The sequence below is a fragment of the Larimichthys crocea genome, unplaced genomic scaffold, assembly GCF_000972845.2.
Source record: "Larimichthys crocea isolate SSNF unplaced genomic scaffold, L_crocea_2.0 scaffold607, whole genome shotgun sequence".
NCBI lineage: Eukaryota > Metazoa > Chordata > Actinopteri > Sciaenidae > Larimichthys > Larimichthys crocea.
In genome coordinates this window covers 60948-83759 of record NW_020857941.1, presented here as the reverse complement: position 1 = coordinate 83759, position 22812 = coordinate 60948, and the positions used below count along the sequence as shown (strand labels likewise).

Below are 22812 nucleotides of genomic sequence, written 5' to 3'. Positions count from 1 at the left end.
TCCACATGAACTGTTCTGACCTGCACACTTTCCACAGCAAAGTCCTCCAGACAGTTCAGTAAACCTGCTTATCAGAACCACAGATTGTAACAACAGTGTAATCTAATGATTTTTCTGCCCCAATGAAGTGATGAGTGTGTCAGCAACAAGTGACCAATCAGCAGTCCCAGAATGTGAGTCACCATGATCAACACCAACTCATGTCTCTCATCATTTTCTACTGTTAGGCAGACACATTAAAGAATAACACTTAATACAAACACACGTGTGTGTGTTATGATCATCCATCATATACATGACTCCACCTCATACACCACATTTACTTACATATTTTGTTTAATTTCTAGATTTCAGGCACAAAGCAGACTGGTGACATTTCAGGACTGGAATGTGAAACTGGAATAAGAAAATGAGTTTATTTAGTTTATCATAGTCATATCAGTGTATTGGTTATCTGATATGCAGATATGTGTATAATGCAGAAGCTAAACATTAACAGAGGATAACTAACACTACACTTTTTATGCACCCTTCACCAAAAAACACACACGGTCAGATTCACAGTGTGTGTTCATCACTTTCAAATAAACCTTTACAATCAATCTGACCAGGTGTGTGTGTGTGTGTGTGTGTGAAAAATGATCTTTTCTGATCACACTGGTTCACACTTCACCATCTGTCTTTACATGTAACACACCTTTAACTCTGACTGGCTAAACACTTAACATTTTAATATTAAGCATAGGGAAGGTATGAATTCATTTCAAGAATGAATCATTTTTCTGATATGTCATGTCACTAACTTGTTATTGGTAAAGGACAGACAGTCAGTATCATAAATTCCAGTATTGTCTGACTCTACAGCCTGTGTGTACTAAACAAACATTTCAGCTGCCCTGACATATCTTATACATTTCTCTTCCTCATACAGCCTTCACGTTTATCCTGCAGCTAACAATCCTATAACATGTGACACAGGTCACGTACATTTTAAAGGTGGATCCCTCTTGAGTCATAGAAAACAGATGGATCGCTGCAGTCATTCAATCCAGCTTACATTTCGTGTGTTTCAGGACATTGCTCCTGAAAAGTGTCAAATGATTACATCACAAAGAGCAAAAGCATCAGCTGGTGGAAGTAAGCAGCATGCAGGCGCAGACATTCTCTGCAGTGTGTTCCTGTTCACACACACAACCACTTCTTTACATATACGTCAGTTTATTTAACAGCTACACCAAACACAACCAAATATACAAAGCCGAGCTGGTGTGTGTGTCAGTTCAGTGCCGTTGTATTTGACTCTTCACACTGACTTCCTCCTCTTGCCGAAGACATTGTTGATGAGTTTGGCCATGGATTTGGATCCGCTGGGCCGTCTCCTGCGCTCCTTGGCCTTGCTGCCCAGGCTAGTGTTTTGCACCATCTTGGAGAATATGAGGGCCACCTCATGGTAGTGTTCAGCTGCCGACAGCTCGTAGAACTGACAGTGAAACTCTGCAGCCATACACTGACCTTCTTCACACTGCACCTCTCTCATGTGACACAGGTCCTGTTTGTTACCCACCAAAAATATGAGCGAGTCTGCATCCCTGCAGGTCAAAAAGCAGAGTCAGTGACTCATTAAACCTTATCTGTTCATGCACATACAGTGGTCAGGGATCTTAGTCCATACCTTTTGGCAGTTCCCAGGTGTAGCTCTCTGATTAGGTGTACGATGGCTTTAGCAGTGAAGAAAGAGGAGCGGTTGCTTATATCATAGACCACAATGAAACCATCGGCCCAGTGGATTTGGTCATTTAAAGTGGACTTTCCCTCACAGGCCTGAAAAACACAGAACATTTTGTCAAGAGTGCAGAGAGAATGCACTTACTACACAAAATACACAAAAGACACGAGGTAGTCAACATGAATGCAGGGCTTGAATACAGAAAACAGGTGTAGACATTAATAAAGAAGTTCATGGCGGTGACGTGATGCTGTTGCTGTCCTGTGCTTTAACTCAGATTAATGGATCTCTCACTGGATGTTTCTCTGGCTCTATAAAATAAGATGGATGATACTGACAAGCTTTTGCTTTCCACTCATTGGGTCATATTTGAATCATGCAAGTGTGACAACAAGTGCAAAGCAGTAGGCCCATGGACTATGTGGACATCACCGCCTGTTATTTTGGTTCTTGTACGTGCCAAAGGGCTGCGCTATGTTTACTGCAGACAGAGACATAACCATTTCTATTCACATTCACACCTTCAGGCAATTTAGACAGATTCAGATTTATCACCAATTAACCTGAATGTTTTTGGACTGTGGAGGACCCGGAGAGAACACACAGAAAGGTCTCAGCTGAGGTTTGAACCAGGAACCTTCTTGAGGTGAGGCAGTACTCTTATTGGTATCATAGCTCTGAAACAGATCAATATATAAACATTGTTCAACACATGGAGACACTTGAATAGATGGCTCCCATTTACAGGCATCAGTGATATCATTGACCCGAGGTGAGATGTCTGCCGGAGCCCACCTCAGCAACAGCCTGTTCATTCTACTGCTGACTGCCAAGCAATACAGAAGTATCTGCTGCTGTAGCACCACACTACAGAGCAGCTTCTGTCCTCATGCTGTGACCTCGAAACTCCACCGGGCATATCTCTGTCACGTCACAGCTGTGACGCTGTTTTGGGCCGTCCTCCATGTGACTACTACTTACCACCAAAGTTTGACTAGAACAGCCGTGTATTGCTGCAGCGAACTCGTTATGTGTAGCCTAAAGTGACTACAACTTGCATTTTCTTGTGCAATGTTTGGTTACAACTGATAGTAAGTGGAGTAGGTTGAGTGCCTGTCAATAGATAAATTAGCAGCTGCACAGAAGTTAAGTTGACTGTTTGGCATGTGGGCAATCAGGGCTCAAACCTAGCAGCTACACATCCACATTAATTCTATATGTTCATTTGTTATGTCCATATGTCATTATTGCAGTATTTTGTATTTTATGACAAGATGTAATGAAACATGACACAATCAGAAATTTGTGAGTCTGTATAAATTGCCTTGACTATATGAAACGACAACATGGAAACCAGCGCCCGAGCCATGCCATGCATTATCCATGTTTTAAATTTTTTTTAAAAAGGACTTAAAACTTTCCTTTTTTCCACATCGTATTCAACATGATTTCTCTTGCTGTGATTTATTTGTTTCTGTTGCTTGTGTGCATATACTTTGTGTGTATTGTAGCACTTTGAGATTTCATTCAAATGTAAAGTGCTTTATAAATTAAATTTATTATTATTATTATTATTATTATTATAATTATAATACTACATTTTATTTAAAAGCGCTTTTCAAGGTACTCAAAGACACTTTACATAAAAAGTCAAAAATCAAATCATCAAAACAATGTGAAACAGTACACTAAAAACACAATAGACTAAGCTAAACATTTAAAGCAATTTTAAAAAAGGTGTGTTTTTGTCAGAGATTTGAATTTGGGCAAGTCAGTACAGTCACGGATGTGTTTGGGGAGAGAGTTCCAGAGGGAGGGGGCAGCTGCAGAGAAGGCTCTGTCGCCCCAGGTTCAGTGTTTGGTCCTGAGTGCTGGAGTCAGAAGGTTTGCATCAGATGAACGGAGGCCGCGGGATGGATTGTGGCGATGGAGCAAGTCAGTGAGGTAGGAAGGGGTCTGGTTATGGAGGGCTTTGTGTGTGAGGAGGAGGATTTTGAACTGAATACGCTGTGGAACTGGGAGCCAGTGGAGTTTCTGGAGGACTGGAGTGATGTGGTCCTGGGGACGGGTGTGGGTGAGCAGACGTGCAGCAGAGTTTTGGATGTACTGAAGCTTATTTAAAGTTTAAAGTTTTGGATGGTGTGCCATAGAGGATGCTGTTGCAGTAATCAATTCTGGAAGTGATGAAGGCGTGAATGAGGGTTAATAAGCATGATAATAATTATCTGTGAACTCACCTGTGAGCATGGGTCATAGAGCTCAAGGTTAACCTGCCTCCCATCCACCGACACACGCTTCCTGTATATGCACTCTGTGGAAGACAGAGGAGGACAGAAGAGAAGGTGAATAATTGTCAGTGAATAAATATAATTATTTATCCATTCTATTTGTCTATATCTATCTGTGTTTTCTACTGAAAATATAAATGTGGCCAGAGTAATTTTTCTCTCTTAGCTGTATTATATATTCAGACTGTGTCCAAGTTCATTCTAAAACTTACAACAACAGTCACACCAGGCAAACAGCACACTGTACTCAGCCGAGTGAGTCATGGTGGAACATGTAACCCAATCCATGTGTGATCTGACATAATGAAAATATTTCTAGAAATGTAAAGATTGCATTTATTTATCATTTTGATCCAAAACACTTGAGAATGGACCTCTTATTCACCTCAAACACACACACACACACACACACACACACACACACACACAGATGGTTCAGTGTCTTGCAGGAAACCTTTCAAAAGCTAATGTTAGTAGACCAGTTACTTGATTCACCTATGTTGGGTTCAGCCATTTGTAAAATGCTTCTACAGTTGTTCACGTTGTTTGCGTCACACCTTGCACAGTTTCTGTGCCCCGCTCCCTCTAAGTGCTGAAAGTGAACACGCTCAGATGAAACTCAATTATTCTCGGGCAAACAATGGCCTATTGAGCCGCTATCAGAGATTAATATGAGTCATTCCCTGTGCAGGTCAGGTAGACTTTCGAGGAGGCTGCAGAATGTGCAGAATCATTACAGAACAGATGTTGGCTAAAAACAGCACAAAATGAATGATCTTAAGAATTAGTTGCAATCTATTTGAAGGCAGCAACATTTTAATAGTGTGTACCAAAGTTGGCTTCATCATGCAGAGTACATGAAACAGAAGAAGCTGAGATAAAAGAGCTTATAGAGGAAAACAGGTATCAAGTCATTTTCTGTACACAAATGCAAAATCCAAAAAGGTGACTGTCAGAAGTGTTATCAAAATGAATGAAATAACTCTGTGAACATGTATCAGATTTATTCAGGCTGGGTGCCAATACATAAGCAGGTTAAAAAAATTAAAGTCAAATACAGTGCCACGTGTAAATGTTAATGAGATATTTGTGGCTGCAGATGGTTCAATAAAATCTTATTCATGAGTCAGATGAAGGATTTTAGGATGAAATTGTGAGCAGTTGCAGTTTAAACTTCAGAAGAAGGAAAAATGGTCAGTTCTCATCAGACTGTGTGCAGACAGATAAATAATAATAAACATGTTCATATTTCTAGTTACCTGAAGATGATGCGTACTCTCCAATGAAGCGCCTAGTGAGGAAACGGACGTTGAGAGCTGCAGACAGACAGAGAGACAGACAGGTGAGGTCGGTCACTGGCAACAACTTGTTCATCCCCGACGTTCAGGTCTCCTACCTGATTTTCCGACACCTTCACTGCCCAGAACAGCGATCTTGATCTCATTCATGTTCTCTGCAGAAACAGGACTAGTGGAGAAGTGGAGAAGTATCCGTCATCCGTCACATGTCGTGCTGTGAGGGGCTGAGGAGGGGGAACAGCTGCGTTCAAGTCAGCGTCCTGGAGCTGCTGTTCTGCTCCGCGTCCTCTGCTATAGACTGGCCGATGGGCGGCTCTTCTGGAGCGGCACAACACCGAAGGAGGCTGGGCAGGGGGCGTTTCTGTTCCTGAGTCCACCCAGCCAGCCATGGAGGATAATTATATATCATTTTTTTCATTTCCTTACATTTGTTTTATTTATTCATTTTCCTGATGGAAAAAAATAAAAACCCCTTCAGTTTCAATAAAAACGTCCAGTCTCCTAATTAGGCTATTAAAGCCCCATTTTGTAATCTTTCACTATAAATGAATTTATTATAAATCTACTATTCTATCCTCACACCATGTAACATTGTGCTACGTACAGTATGATGACCTGCAAGATGTACGTAACACTTTACAGTCACACACTGCCAACTAGTTCACTGATCTGAAGAGGAACTTTACAGGCTGCAGGGGAATGCTGATGAGGAGCAGAGCCACTGTCGTGCCAGAACCGGAGCTGGGCAAGCAGGCCAAAGTAACCAGACTGAAAGACAGACTCAGAGTTGGCCTTCTTGTTCACTAGTTGTTGTTTTTTTTATCATAAATATTGTAATCAGAACAAATACACGTGTACAGCTGAACTCTGAAACTGGAGACAACAGATCACAACAAACACAAACCTTTATCTAGTGTTGCTTTTAGACAAAAATAAATGTGCTAGTTTCTTATTTTGACTCAGACTTTCTCTGTGTTGATATCTATGTATACTATATATCAAATAAATCATAAATTATAATAATAAATAAAATTATTATGGTGGAAGAAGCATTCAAATCCTTAAAATCGTAGTAAATCGCTTGAGTAAAAGCAGTCTACAGTACAACAATGAAAATAAACTCCATCACAAGTCCAGCTTAATCTGGAATAAAAGCACAGAAGCATTTTCAGCTAAATGAACTCAAAGAATCAAAGTAAACCTTCTGCTTCAGTAAAATGACATTTGACATCATCAGGTGCAGCCATGTGTAAGCAGCATTTTAAATGCTTTAAATACAGTTAGCTGCTTTAATCCATTTGTTCTCAACCTGAGGGTTGGGGCCCTCCATGGGGTCACAGGATAAATCAGAGGGGCTGTGAGACAGTTAATGGATCTGGAAAGAAGTCAAAACCAAGTTGTACCATGTTGGATAATTTGACCCTTTTGAGCCTACAACAGTTATTTAAAATCTGTGTAACAAGACATGAGAGCTGTCAGTCCTATGTGACAACAAAACAACATAAATCTGAGCAGGAACAGTTTCACTGAAATGTTTTGAAATGAAGTACTTATAGCTGCAGGTAAATCAAATCTGTCTGGATTTCATGAGTCAGATAGAGGCTATCTGATCAATGAATCTGATCAATGAATGAAATGGTCCATTCTGTCCTGTGGAAACTGCTCAGTGGAGCATGAAGAAAAAAAGTTTGATTTCCAGGCATAAAATTGACACATATGCTTCCTCATTGTGTGGCCCATAGAGCGATTGTATGAGGATAAAATGATTCCATCGTGCATTCCTTTTAGATGTTTCGAATGTTACCGGACTGAATGGATCTGATGGTCATGGTGATGGGTTCATTTCACAGAGATGCTAAAAAAATGTACATGTATCTGCTGTCCAGACACTTCTTTCTCCATGTAAGCTTACAGCGAACAGTCTTTTGGACCACCAGCGTGTGTCTCACATGATGGATGCTATTGTTGTCATTACACAGTTTGGTCACTATATCAAATTGGGTTCAAAGCCCGATGCTCGTTCTAGTCCTTTTCCTAAACACTTTTCCTTGACCTCGATGGAAAACATCACAAGGTCAAGGAAAGATGAGAAGGAGAATTCACAAGGAGTTACTGTAGGAGAAGATGACGGCGGTGTTCAGAATCCAACTGCTCTTACACTAGACTACATCATTATGAGATGGTCTCAGCATAGATTGTACTGATGTCCCTCTGCTGGTCTCACATCTGTGTTTCAGTTGGCTTTCTGTACCTGACTCTGTCAGCACTACTTTAGTGCTTCATAATTACAGGAGTAAAATGTGGAGCATCATGCTGCTGTCAGTTGTTGTTGTTGTTGCTCTCTGTCTGTGTCAGTTAAAGTCTAAGTTAACTAATCTTACAAGTATACAGAGTATAGCTATTAGACAGTGACTACTCAATTGGCATTGATTAGACCTGTTACAAATTGAAACTGTGTCACTGTGTTATAAGGGCACTGCACCCCAGAACCATAATGAATTAACCCAGGAACATGTAGAAGTGTAACCCGCCCTACTATGAGCTCTTTTAGATATGATGGTGCCTGACCATGAAGATCTTTGTATGTAAGGAGAAGAATTTTAAATTCTATTCTAGATTTAATAGGTAGCCAATGCAAGAGGCCAAAATGGGAGAGATGTGATTCTCTGATCTTGGTTCCTGTCAGAACACGTGCAGCAGCATTCTGAATTAACTGCAAAGTCCTAAGAGACTTATTAGAGCAGCCTGATAACAAAGAGTTACAATAGTCCAGGCTAGAAGTAACAAATGCGTGGACTAGTTTTTCTGCATCCGCTTGAGACATGATGCATCTGATTTTGGCGATGTTACGTAAGTGCAAGAATGCAGTCCTCAAAATTTGTTTTATGTGGACGTTAAAGGACAAATCCTGATCAAAAACAACTCCAAGATTCTTTACAGTGGAGCTGGAGGCCAGGGTGATCCCATCTAAGGTAACTAAGTCTCTAGAAAGAGAGTTTCTGAGGTGTTTGGGTCCAATTACAAGAACTTCAGTTTTGTCTAAATTTAACATCAAAAAATTGTAGGTCATCCAACTTTTTATATCCTTAAGGCATGTTTGGAGTTTAGTTAACTGATTGGTTGCATCAGGCTTGATTGATAAATGTAATTGGGTGTCGTCAGCATAACAATGAAACTTAATGGAGTGATTCCTAACAATGTTCCCTAGAGGAAGCATATATAAACTGACTACCTATTAAACCTAGAATAGAATTTAAAATTCTTCTCCTTACTTATAAAGCTCTTCATGGTCAGACACCATCATATCTAAAAGAGCTCATAATACCTTACTACCCCTCTAGAACACTGCGCTCTCAGGACGCTGGGTTCCTTGTGGTTCCTATAGTCTCCAAAGTAGATTGGGAGCCAGAGCTTTCAGCTATCAGGCTCCTCTTCTGTGGAACAAACTACCATTCTGGGTTCGGGAGGCAGATACGGTCAACACTTTTAAGAGTAGACTTGAGACTTTCCTTTTTGATAGAGCTTATAGTTAGGGCTGGCTCAGGTCATCCCTTAGTTATGCTGCCATAGGATTAGACTGACTCCCCCTCCCTCCTCTCCCTCTCCCTCTCTCTCTCTCTCTCTCTGTCTCTCTGTCTCTCTCTCTCTCTCTCTCCCTCCATCACCATTACCACCACCATCTGTAAACATACATGTCTCATTAATGCATGTTACTAACTAAACTTCTTCCCTGGAGTTTCTGTGCTCTGTCGTCCAGCAGGTTCTCATGGATCGTGGCTGCTGCTGTGGTCCTGTATGACGTCCACTACATATATTATTACTGCCATTATTGTTACCATATCTCCATTACAGTTTATAGTTTATGATTTGCGGCTGCTGTGCATCTGTGTCTCTCTATCTCTATCACAGGTTCCACTGCTGCTGTAATCATTTTATCATTCATTGTGATTCTTTGTCATTTTATCATTCATTGTAATTCATTGTCATTTTGTCAGTCATTGTAATTGTACAATATGTTTGTGTTGATTTGTCCTGTACACGTGACATCCATTGCACGTCTGTCCGTCCTGGGAGAGGGATCCCTCCTCTGTGGCTCTTCCTGAGGTTTCTTCCACCTTTTTTCCCTGTCAAAGGTTTTTTGTGGGCAAGTTTTTTTAAGGACAGAGGGTGTCACTCCCTGTACAGATTGTAAAGCCCTCTGAGGCAAATGTACTTTGTGACTTTGGGCTATACAAATAAAATTTGATTTGATTCGATTTGAAGTGGTTCGAGTACAGAACCTTGTGGGACTCCATGACAAACTTTGGTATGCATGGAGGATTCATCATTGACATGAACAAACTGAGATCGATCTAAGAAATACGACTTAAACCAGCTTAGGGCGGTTCCTTCGATGTCAATTTGATGTTCCAGTCTCTATAAAAGAATTTGATGGTCAATGGTGTCAAATGCAGCACTAAGATCTAACAGGACAAGTACAGAGATTGACTAGTGTGGTCTCTGTGGTATGATGCACTAAATCCTGACTGAGAATCCTCAAATTAACTGTTCTTATGGAGAGATTAGCTCCAGCTTTCTCAAGTGTCTTAGAGAGAAAATGAGCGGAACACAACTAAACAAATAACCAAGAACATTATAACTCGAACGGCTTCGAGGAGGTTCTGGACCACCATCCGGCAGCTCAGGCGGGGAAAGCAGTGCACTGTCAACACTGTGTTGAGTGGGGGCGGGGTGCTGCTGACCTCAACTGGGGACGTTTTGGGTCGGTGGAGGGAATACTTCGAAGACCTCCTCAATCCCACCAGCACGTCTTCCACTGAGGAGGCAGAGTCTGGGGACCCCGTGGTGGTCTCGCCTATCTCTGGGGCTGAGATCGCCGAGGTAGTCAAAAAGCTCCTTGGTGTCAAGGCCCCGGGGCTGGATGAGGTCCGTCTGGAGTTCCTTAAGGCTCTGGATGTTGTGGGGCTGTCTTGGTTGACATGTCTCTGCAACATCGCGTGGACTGGGGAAGTGCCTCAGGACTGGCAGACTGGTTCCCCTTTTCAAAAAGGGGGACCGGAGGGTGTGCTCCAACTATAGGGGTATCACACTCTTCAGCCTCCCCAGGAAGGTCTTTTAGGGGTCCTGGAGAGGAGGGTCCGCAAGATTGTCGAACCTCGGATTCAGGAGGAGCAGTGTGGTTTTCGTCCTGGCCGTGGAACTGTGGACCAGCTCTATACCCTTAGCGCGGTCCTGGAGGGTGCATGGGGGTTCGCCCAACCAGTCTACATGTGCTTTGTGAGCTTGGAGAAGGCGTTCGACCGTGTCCCTCAGGGAGTCCTGTGGGGGGTGCTCCGGGAGTATGGGGTTCCGGACCCACTAATACAGGCTATCCAGTCCCTGTACTCCCGGTGCCAGAGCTTGGTCCGCATGGGCCAGGGCTGCCCTTTGTCACCGGTTCTGTTCATAACCTTTATGGACAGAATTTCTAGGCAACACTTCAGGGTGTTGAGGGGTTGCGGTTCGGTGGCCTCAGGATTGGGTCGCTGCCTTTTGCGGATGATCTGGTCCTGTTGGCTTCATCGGACCGTGACCTTCAGCTCTCCCTGGAGCGGTTCACAGCCGAGTGTGAAGCGGCTGGGATGAGAGTCAGCACCTCCAAATCCGAGGCCATGGTTCTCAGCCGGAAAAGGGTGGAGTGCAACCTCCGGGTCGGGGATGAGATCCTGCCTCAAGTGGAGGAGTTCAAGTATCTCGGGGTCTTGTTCACGAGTGAGGGAAGGATGGAACGGGAGATTGACCGGCGGATTTGTGCAGTTTCTGCAGTGATGCGGACCGGTCCATCGTGGTCAAGAAGGAGCTGAGCCGAAAAGCGAAGCTCTCGATTTATCAGTCGATCTACATTCCTACCCTCACCTATGGTCACAAGCTTTGGGTAGTGACCAAAAGAATGAGATCGCGAACACAAGCGGCCGAAATGAGCTTCCTTCGCAGGGTGGCTGGGCTCTCCCTTAGAGATAGGGTGAGAAGCTCGGCCATCCATGGGGAGCTCAGAGTAGAACCGCTGCTCCTCCGCATCGAGAGGAGCCAGCTGAGGTGGCTCGGGCATCTCGTGAGGATGCCTCCTGGACGTCTCCCTGGTGAGGTGCTCCGGGCACGTCCCTCCGGGAGGCGGCCCCGGGGAAGACCCAGGACACGCTGGAGTGACTATGTCTCTCGGCTGGCCTGGGAACGCCTTGGGGTCCACCTGGAAGAGCTGGACGAAGTGGCCGGGGAGAGGGAAGTCTGGGCTTCCCTGTTGAAGCTGCTGGCCCCGCGACCCCGCAACGGATAAGCGGAAGAAGACGGACGAACGAACATTATAACTGGCAGAAAAGTAAAACAGCCATGATGGAGCCAGAACAAACAGACCTCCAAGATACAGAAGAAGTCAGAGAAACTACAGGTCATCCAAAGTGTACAGTACATACACACACTGTACATCCAACAGGACACTGGGCTGTTTTTTGTGTAATACATGCAGAGTCACATGTATGTAGAGTCACATACATCATACTACCTTTACAGATCACTGTCGCTGTGTGACATAGAATGTTTTAAAGAGCACTTTTTAAAGAGCTGTGGGATTCTATTTTACATCGGGTTCACTCATCTAGACATTGTACCTGTCTCACTCTAGTTAGGCTTGCTAAAATCTGTAATAATATAATATAATAATAATATCTGTAATAATGTCAACCCCATGTGCATGAGACAATCAGGCTCCACCCATGTCCATATGTTTTGATCTTGTCCTTCACTACTGATTTACTGGACACAGATATTCAACTCAATTCTTTTTGTTTTGTACAATGGCTCAGTTTGAATTAACAGCATTCACAGGTTTGTTCGGGGTTTTACCTCCTGCTCTGCAGCTACCTAAATATGAAGCAGGCTTTGTAGCATTTGACTCCTTATTGGTTAATTGTGTGATTTTGCTGAGGTGGAAGTCTCACGCCACACTGTCACTCCTCTTGGATCAGGGACATTCTTTAGTTTGTCAGATGGACAATTAGTTAGTTGCATGATATACGGTTTAATAAAACTTGGGGACCATTTGCATTGGTACAAAGAGGTACTAAAAGAAGATCAAAGCTAGTTATATTTAACACTTGTGTCACTGACATTGTCATGTCTTCAAATGAAACAAGGGCCTCGCAGTGCTAAACTCACATTCTCTGACTGTGAACCAATTAGATGGTGGAAAAAAAATTGTGAATGTGTGCTGCTCATCAGGTGAAAACTCTGGACCACTACACAGAGGCTCACTCTTTATATTCCTTGTTTGTTACACATCTATCACACTGCAGCTAGGCATTCATGAATTGTTTCAATCGTACACTTCATCTTTTTTAAGGTGACCCAGGCAGATTGGAATCAGGTATACACTGATGGCATTGGCTGCCATGCAAGGTGCCAACTGCTCATCACACACTGATGGCACACCTTCAGTATCTTGCCCAAGGACACTTCAACATGCGGACTGGAGGGGATCTGATTGGTGGGCGACCCGCTCTACCTCCGAGCCACAGCCGCCCCATAAAAAGTGAATAAAATACATGTAGACACTGATTGTCACCTACATGTACAGGATTTTTCTTTCTGTGTGTTGTTCTTTTGCCTTTTTTATGTTGTTGAAACTGAAAACTCAATAATCAAATCTGGGGGGAAAAAAGCAGTTGAAATAATAATAGTAAAATGACGACAGCAGCTCCCACACAGCAACACTTCAGATCTCTAACTGCTTCTCCACTGTGAGCCGATCTAATAAAAGCAAGTGTGATTATGACTCTGAGATAGAGGATGAATGCTTCGATCACTGCCATGTATACTGACTATTATATACCTTATCATAGAATGTAAATCTGCAGCATGCTCACATAAATAAACTGAGTTTTAAGTGGGTCATCCTCTGTCAAACAAATGTGTTCTGGTCAATGTAAGGGACACGCTCTGTGCTCCAAAAGACCATTTAAGGGCCAGAATCCCACTCAAGACTTCCTCTGCCCTCTGTCATGACTGCGCTTCTCCTCCCTGTTTGCTTTGGCGCTGATTAGAAATGATCACAGCCAATGTGTTTCTCATGGAGGCGTATGATGCTGGCCTCATCCACTGTGTCCTGAAGTGGAAATAATCAAATAAACACACTGTATTTACTGGCATTTTGTGAAAAATGAAGCTATTTCTACCAGTGAGCTGTTAAAGGCGAGCAGTGGGTTTCTGAGAAAAACAGTAGTTATGTAAAGAGGACATAAATAATCAGCTCTGGCTCTCTATGAGCTAAACTTCATGTACTCTCTAATAGTTCTCTCATGTAATAAAAATGTCATTCTATCTGCAAGGCCCTGACTTTTTGTTTTTTTAAATCATGCTATTGTGCAACAGTCATGGAGGATATTCACACCACATGTAAAATGAATGATTTGAGAGCAGAAGACATGGTTACACAAAGTCCTGATTTTTTGTTTTGTTCAAGAAAAGTATTTCTTCATTCTTGTGCTATACATTCATATAATCAGTATCTGTAGGCTGTCCACATTTTATGGATGTGGATAAACAGGGCAGAGGCTGAAGGTTTCTGTGGAGTAAAAACGTGAAGAACAAAAGAAACAAAGTGATGTATACAGGCATCTTTCACCTGCGGCCCCTCTTTGTTCAGTACCACTTGAATATGCACAGATCCACTAAGATGAAATGTCAGACCACTATTTTCATCCACAAACTCTAAAGCCACGCTTTTCATGTCTGGAGCTGTTTCACCTGAAGGAGGAGGAGGAGTTTGTTATATGTGGAACACAATTATCTTCCTTTAGATCAGAAACAAAGGAAAATAAATAGGTCAGACAAACAGAGAGAGCCGGAGACAGATGATCTCTACATGACGTCAGTATCCATGACTACACAATGCTAGGAGAATATCCACAAAACAAACTGCAACCTACAGACTCTGGGCAAATGAATGAAGAATGCATTAAGACTTAATGATTAAATAAAGAGAGATAAAATGACGAATAAACAGACCAAGAAACTATCAAAACTCTCTTAAATGCTCCTGAATGTTCACCAGCTAGTCTGTCTGCTACTCAGCTGGTAGTGTACTGTTGATTTTTTGTTGACTTTTCTTTGGAAACAATGACATGAATTAGATGCATTAACACATGCTGTAACACACACACTAATTATAAACCTCCAACTTTCCAGGTGAGGCTGGGCCAGGTCCAGTAATGTTCAGATTGCATCCAGTGTTGATCTTTAGGATCAACATATGTGTACTTAAGTCTTTTGTCAAGTTGAGCAGGAATGGCAAGATGGAGAAGGAGCTTCACATTAGAGATGAGTGCAGGAGGACTGCAGGTATTCAGAGAGGCAGCAGGTGTCTTCTTTGGCACAGGTTTGATAGTGGTGTGGGGACATCAGAGGGTATCTCATATGGGCCAACAGCTCTACCTCGATTAGGAGTCGAACAAACACAAAATGTCCAACAAGGAAACTGCTGTTCATGTCCTGTGTGTTCTTTTTGTGTTTAAACCAGCAACCTTTGTGGCTGTCAAAGAAGCCAACAAGAAAGTGCCAAAACCGCAGTCCCTCAAACGTCCACTTGAGGCTGGCTCCAGAAGTGAGTCAGTCTCCATAAGTCCCCATGTCCAAATGTCCAACTTCACAGCAGAAATAAACATGTTTACAGCCTGGTACAAAAAACAGTTTTGGTCTCTGTAGCTAATTTCCCCGTTCATGACAACTGTACTGAGGGTGAATTTTTATATGACTCACTATATTAAGGTTTAAAGTTAGCATTAGCGTGGCCACTTTCAAGTGGGGCCACCACAGGTAGCTTATTTGAGCAACCAGGCTTTGTTCAGCCTGCCTCAGCTCTACCCATGCTCATCCTCTTTGCCCATTTTCTAATTAGCCAGTAGGCAGGAGAAGCAGGACTGTCAAGATAAACACCATCTACATTGAGCTTCACAATAGCTCTTCAGAAATGTGTGACGTCACAGAAACTGCATCTATGTTGAATAAAGTCTATGGTCTAAACTTGTGACTGTTCAAGGCGCTGACCAAGCTGCAGTATTTGACAAGCTGGGATTGAGAACATGTTCATGGACGTGCTGGTAGCACTCATTGGCTCAGATCAAGCAACGATGTTTCCAGATGTAGCAGGACGGACTCATTGGTCCTGGGCATATTTACCGGTGGCGCAGCCTCGGCCAATCACAACGGGAGACAGCCGTATAAAGGCGGGCAGGACGCACCTGTGCCCCTCTTGCTTGGCTGATGCCCGGGTTGCGTCACATCCTGATGCCCACCACTTTCCCTTCAGTGTGGTAGGTAGGCTCAGGCGCGCAGATAGGTTTGAGAAACTGGGGGGGACGAAGCTCATGAAAATCATTACAAATTATTAACTGTCATCACACACAGAAACCCCCTCACAAAAATGCTAAACTCGTTTTAAAAAATGCTGAGAAACTGGGTGGGCTACGTGCGTTTAGTCAGTCCTTGTTAAACAGTAGGCCTATGCTCGTGCGTGGCGAGGAAAGTCAGATTAACATTAAAACGGCATTACGTTATTAATGTCCAACGAGGTATTTACATGTAGGCTACAGGCTACGCGGAGACAGAAGGCGAAAGTTTGTCTCTTGCCTCGTACGATTTTACTTTCACGAGAGGACATTGCTTCGAGACTCTCAGAAATGCAATGTGGTGTGATGAAGTATATATTTAAAAAGTACAATTTACTTACAGAAGTGACTTTTTGAAAAAATGACGCAATAGTCTTTTGCTTTTTTGTTGTCCTTCTCATCATGCCATGCCGTACTGAACGTGCAGCTAGCTGTCCAAGTGATCAGTTGGTAACCGTGGCAACCAAAGTCGACAACGACTCCACACTCTTTGCTGCACAGTCCAAACGAGTCACTTGCTTGATGTGTACGCGTTGTTACACACAACGCATGCACATCAGCACACACCTCAGTAAACCAAATATTATGTTAATTCATATTTTGGTTTCCTCGTGATGCTTGAATCAGAAGATTTGAAGAAGACAAAGTTTAAAAAAAACAAACAAAAAAAAAACAAAACGTTAAGCTACATAAAAGTGGGTGGGACGGATCTACGGTCATTCAAAAGTGGGTGTGTCATGACACACCTGACACACCCACTATCTGCGCCCCTGGGTAGGCTGTTGACCGCGGCTTTAGCTCCCTCATGTTGCCTGTCCAGTACAGATTATTGTTTGTGTTATTAGAGGTCGGATTGGGTGTTTTTGGCTGCACGCTGCTCACCGCCGTGGTTGCTGCTTGCTGCTCATCTCTGGTGCGTCACTTCCACGCTGTGTTGTCCGGGACTGCCTGACCGGTATGTAGCGCTACGGCCTCAGCTTCCTCCTCCAGCCACTCGTAAGTCGCTTATCCTGTGTTTTAATTGTAGGATTGAAGACTGCCGCACAGCAGCGCTGCACGGCAGTGAACCATCCACAAATCACTGCTGCTTTGCCTCCCGGTGCTGCTTTGCCTCCCGGTGCTGCTTTGCCTCCCGGTGTTGCTTTGCCTCCCGCTGCTGCTTTGTCTCCCGCCGTTGCTTTACCCCCCGGCGAACTGTTTGCCTTGGCTGGGTCCGTTTTTAACTTTTATGTACAACTCGGTTGCTTATCATTGGGTCACTGCCATAACCCTTGACTATTTGCCGGCTGGCCCCGTGGTAGTGCAGTGCAGCGCAGCCGCGTCTTAAAGTGTGCGTGTGTGCGAGGGAACAGTGTGGAAGTTAATTTTGTTCTGTTGTGTTTGTTGGTTTGTTTGTTTTCTTTTGGAGTTTGTTTGTTTGGTTATTCTTAGTTGCTTTCTCATTTGTGATTATATAGATTTTGTTTATTTTTATAGACTGCTGAAAGATTAAATTGATTTCTTTCTTTGATTACTTAGATTTTGCTTAATTTGTGTTTTGTTATTATAGCTTGTGTTGTAGATTTAAATTGAGTTTTTGTGATAAAGTACAATTGTTTAATTTTGTTTCTTTATTCCTAATCTGTTGTCTCTGGTCCCCTACATCCAGGTGCTGAGCCTATGGTGGTGGATTGGTGTCCCGGTGGTGGTGTCCCTGTTTTTGTATATATGGTTTGCACTCGTTTGGTTTTACTTTATGTTTGACTTTTCTTAATAGCTTCACGTGTGGTGTCCCTGGGATCCCCGTTCTTTTGACCCGATTGTCACAATAGGTCGCAGCCCTGGTTGTCCCCTTCCCTCTTTATATCCAGAGTGAATGATTTTAATGTTAGAGTTTTAAAAAGAAAATTCATTTGTAATAAAATATTTGCATCCTTGGACCACAGTCTCTGCCCTCCCTTGTAAAACGGACCTGAGTGCTTTCTATCTGAAATCTGTCCATTCAAAGAAATCTCTGGGTGAAATTCCCAGGGTGGCGTTGTCAGGCAATTTAATATCTTTTTTTTAAAAGCTGTGTCGTCTACAGAGCTCGCGCCGCCACACAGACTCGGATGTTGGGATGTGAGGTCATCGTATTTCCAGATGTCAGCAGTCACTTTTGAGTGCAATGTTATTCAAACTGATGTTGAAGTTCTAATAAAGATGTAATAATCCTTTGGCTGTATCCTGAGCTTCTGTTTTGCTACGCTAATGAAAATTGATTTAGAGACACTGAAGAACAAACACAAGAGTGCTCAGTATTTCATGGCCTGTTGGATGGAGGTTTCACACTGTGGCTCAGGCCTGCTCAGCGTCTCCAAAGCCTTCAACTCAAGGTCACAGGCTTCCAGCAACAGAGAGGACATTCACTGAGGAACACGCATACACACACAGACAGGTGTCACATCATCATATACTGTATTATTAGATCTATATGTCAGTCACACCACATGACTGCTGATGCTCCTGACTGCACATTGTGAGTCTCTACAGCGTCTACCTGTGTGCTTTGTTTTTATTAAAGACAAACATAACATGTCAACAGACCTGACCCAGATCAGATAAAAAAAACACTGTACACAATCATATGTATACATGATTATTGATTACTATTATTATATAACTGTGGACATGTGTTCATCATTCATTGTGAATAACATGCTATTTTGAGCATGTGGCAGTTTTTAACTTTATTTTTTCTATCTCAACTTGAGATAATTGAGTGTGTATATATACAGTATATACACCCTTTAACTATTTCTTATTGATGTGAAGGTTGTTTTAGGCAAAGACTGTGCATGCTGATTGTGGAGACCATGTTGTGGGGGTACAGATGAAGGCAGAGAGCTGCAGATGTGGGTCAGCTCTGATGGATGGCTGAGTGAGAATAAATAATGATGGGAAGCTCCGGATTATACAACAGAGCCCAGAATAACTTGAGATGTCAAACATCAGAAAGTACATTTACTACAGACATCACCCCCTCTCCCCCTGTACAGAGGAACAAAAGGACAAGAGGGTAATGACGACAGATGTGCTGCTCATGAAACATGAAGCAGACTAGTGATACAATTAAACACGATACAGAGGAGCTAAACAGAATTTAGTTTGTGGTGGAAATGTTGGGAAGGGCCCTGGATAAAAGCAGGGACACATTTGATCAGTTTTGCTGTTTTTAGTGTACATCATGTACACAAATTTGTTTAACCATCATAAATCTGTAACATGCAGACACAGACTTTGCCCACGTTACCATTTATTGATTTAGTTTGTTAGTTCAGTTCAGATCGTTTTCATTTACCATAGGCTTCATGTGTTCTGGGACAACAGGAGGAAGTTCCCAACCACTTCCTGTATTTATACCAGTCACGTCCTTAGTGATGCCACTGAGTATGGAGGAGGGTAAATCAGGTTATATAAGTGATTTTTGCTGAGCTCCAAAATGCCCCTGATGCATCTTACAGGCCTATTTATTAACCACACAGCAAATACTACTATGCAAATGATCCAAATATATTAAAATATGATTTTCAAAAATAACATTTAACATAGCTAGAAAGCAAATAGTTAACCTGTAACTATTTAGGCCAATTTGGACATTTCATTAGTTATATGTTAAAATAATAAATTAAACACAAACATCAAGCAGCAAGCCTGAACGTGAGCAAGTGAGCATTTATGGTTATTTCATGTTCTTCATATATACCTGTATATATTTGATTTGTACGTGCTGTTACAATGTTTGTATATTATCATGTTGTTCATTAACACACACTGTTCTTTTGTCTGATAAACTCTTGTTTACTTAGACAATGTATCTCAAGACTGTGTGTGTGTTTCTGTAAAGCACAATGTATTAAAATGTTTGCATGCTTTAATATAGTAATGTATATTTCCAAAAACATTTCTTCTTCACGTCAGTTTGAACCAGTTGAACACAGAAACAATACACACAGAGGTCTTTTGACTCCACCTGGACACAGAGCTATGTTAATAGCATGTAGCATTTCCACAGTTAGCTCCAGGGCCTGTGCTGAAGGATCCTGTCAGACTGCTCTCCTGTCCAACAGTACCACCACATGTTGTCACTAGATGTTCACATTGTCACCTCGCCTGAAAACGAGCTTTATCTTATCTTTGGTGAGTCTAATCTCTGTTGAAACATTGGTACACACAGCTGCGCTCGCTGAGGGCAGCCCTCACTAAACACAGCTCACTATCCTCATTTGATATCAGCCATCAGCTTTCTGCAGTCCAGGCCCCCATAGAGAGGCCCCGCTCTGCTGCAGCAACACACTGATCCGTGACTTTCATGACTTTCACTCAGTGGCTTTGTTCCTGACCACAGCTGCCAGAGTACAGCACTGTCTGTACAGGCTGGGGGTGTTTTAATTCAGGTGTGGCAGATTATGCTCAGGTCCAGGTGTCAGGAGAGTACAGGATGAGATCTGAGGGACTGGTTAATGAGGATCACAGAATATTTCAAAGAGGACACTCAAGGATCACTCCAGTTCATTACAACATGTGTCTTATTTCAATTTACGTGGTCCAAACTGCAAAACAGTACAGGCGAGACAGAACGTGATAAATGCGTTGACGATACATAAAGACAACAGCTAATACTGAAAATGAACTGAAATCAATGCAACCAAGATCTTGTAGTTCACCTTGTGTGTAGGTGTGAGTGTGTATGATGGTTCAAATAAATAAAAAAAACACAAGTTCAGAATGTTTGAGTCTAAACATCTCTACAGTCATACAAGCGTCTTGACTAGGAACACTCACAGCTCGTAACCATGGCAATTTTACCCATCACCACCACGTGTGACGGAACATCAATCACTCTCTGCTTAGAGCAAATTGACTATGTGACATGTTTCATGGATATTTTATATTATATTCATAACATAGCAATAGCAGAACAGAACAGCTGATGAACTGAACAATGAAAACAACATTTGTTTGAAATATTGATGTTGAAGTTTGTGTAAAATGAGCACTTTGGATACATTTGATTATTTCCTGTAAATATTTCATGAAAGATGATTTTTATGATATTTTAGAGAAACGTTTTATACAAACATATTTATATATATATATATGAACAAACCCCCCCACATATCTTTGTAGATATATTTTTATTTTTTCCCCCGCGCGCCTCCCCTGAAGTCCTCTGGCGCCCCCCAAGGGAGGCGCGCCTCACACTTTGAAAACCGCTGACATAGGTAATAGACTGATTATCATAAAGCCCCCCTAAATGTCGAACAGTAATTCTATTTCCAGTGTTAAATATAAGTACTTTTCACATGCATTGATAAAATGCCATAAGAGATGGAAGAAGGGATGACCATTTTAGAAGAGGGATGATTTTGACCATTTTTCCCCCAGGGGGGATGCCATCCCCCCACATCCCCCCTCAACTCGAGTACTGGGTACACCACACCTGACACACTGACAGAAGAGCCCTCCACATCAGCTCAACCAGCCACAGGAAATGTTGAACATCAACCATCCATGGGTAATGTTGAGATAGTCAATTGATAAAATCATGTAAAAAAAAAAAAACGATGCAATTGAAACCTTTCAGTACTGATTACTGTCATGTCTGTGTTTCAGATATAAACCTTTGGGAGACACTGGACAGGGATGCATCTGAAGCGAGAAGGGCGAGGAATGCTACAGCGGATGCTACAGTAGAGGTGCAACGCTACATGACTGATCCGCCGCTTCAAAGATCAGAAGACCCACTGACATACTGGCAAAATCATCAAAATGTCCCCTACCTTTTTAAACTGGCAAAACAATTTGTATGTACAAGCCTCATCAGTTCCTTGTGAGAGAGTGTTTTCAAATGTGGAGAAATTGTCAGCAAAAAAAGAAACCGACTCAGTCCAAAAACTGTTGAAAAAATAGTATCTCAATAAAAATCTTTGACTGCCCCCCATCCTACAAAATCATCCTCTGTTACACAAGCACACCTATGTCATAGGTTTACCACCTAAACCTATGTTATATTTTCCTATCACTTTCCTCAGTAACACAATACACACATTGATCGTCTCATTGATCTTTATTTGTGAATAGGAAATAATAACCAGTGTGCGTGTGTGTAATTTAAGAACTTCCTGTTCACCAACTAGCCTAATTTGACTGCATCCTGGCACTTCGCCAGGAGAGGTCACCATCTGAGCTTCGGTATGACCCATTTTCGAAACAATTGGCTCAAGTGGTCGGTGCTTCATAAAAGCTTCATTTACCCATCACTATGCTAGCTAAACTAAAGTCGCACAAAGCAGACACTTATACAATTTCACAGAGCACAACACAATCAATACAATCATACAATACAGCCTGGTGCTTGGGAGTCGGGTCAAGAGAAGAGAACGAATGAATCCAGCGGTGGCCATTTATAGCTGATCCGCCAGTCCATTAACCAATCGGCAGGCAGCACCTGGAGGGAGGGAGAGACCCTAAGGTGGTAGCACCACCCCTAGGCAGGGAGGAACAATGACACAAAAATAACACATAACACTAAATTATGACCCTGGGTCATAACAATATCAGCCACTTCCTCTATCTTACGGTGGTACATGCCATGTAGGGGTTTGTCGCTCCATGGTTGTCTTTCCTCCTCCTCTGCACCCTCATCAGGTGCTGCTAGGCATCACTTAGCCCTTGGGGCCATCTTTCTGATGCATTCTCATATTTTTGTGTTTCATCATGGACTGTGGCCTTGACGCTCACAGTCCTCGGCCTCCCTCTTTCCGCTTAGTGTATAGCCTCACGGTGCTTCAGGCTTGGTGCTGGGGACTGGGGGTGGAGGGGGGGGGTGGATGGGTGGATGGAGGAGGGGAAGGGGGAAAATGTGGTTGGTGGTGGATGGTGGAAGGGGGACTGGTGGAAAACTGGAGTGTGGATGGATGGGGGGAGGAAGGGTTGGGGAGGTGTGAAAGGGGAAGGTGGAAGGGTGGGGGCGAAATGGTAGGGATGGCTTCACAGGGATGGCAGGGGGGGAACCCGCCAGACAGGGTGCTAGATATAGATATATATATATGATAGATAGC

General features: G+C 42.8%; 1 protein-coding gene across 1 annotated transcript; it reads right to left on the bottom strand.

The window, feature by feature from the left end:
• Nucleotides 1-350: 350 nt before the first annotated feature.
• rergla (RERG/RAS-like a) lies at nt 351-16764 on the bottom strand. The gene is made up of 6 exons (XM_010749588.3): nt 16613-16764; nt 5411-5679; nt 5274-5330; nt 3964-4037; nt 1673-1821; nt 351-1589 (listed from the first exon to the last, which is right to left on the bottom strand). The coding sequence occupies exons 2-6, from the start codon at nt 5460-5462 to the stop codon at nt 1304-1306; spliced, it is 618 nt and encodes a 205-aa protein (XP_010747890.1). The 5' UTR covers nt 5463-5679; nt 16613-16764; the 3' UTR covers nt 351-1303.
• Between the last annotated feature and the right edge of the window lie 6048 nt (nt 16765-22812).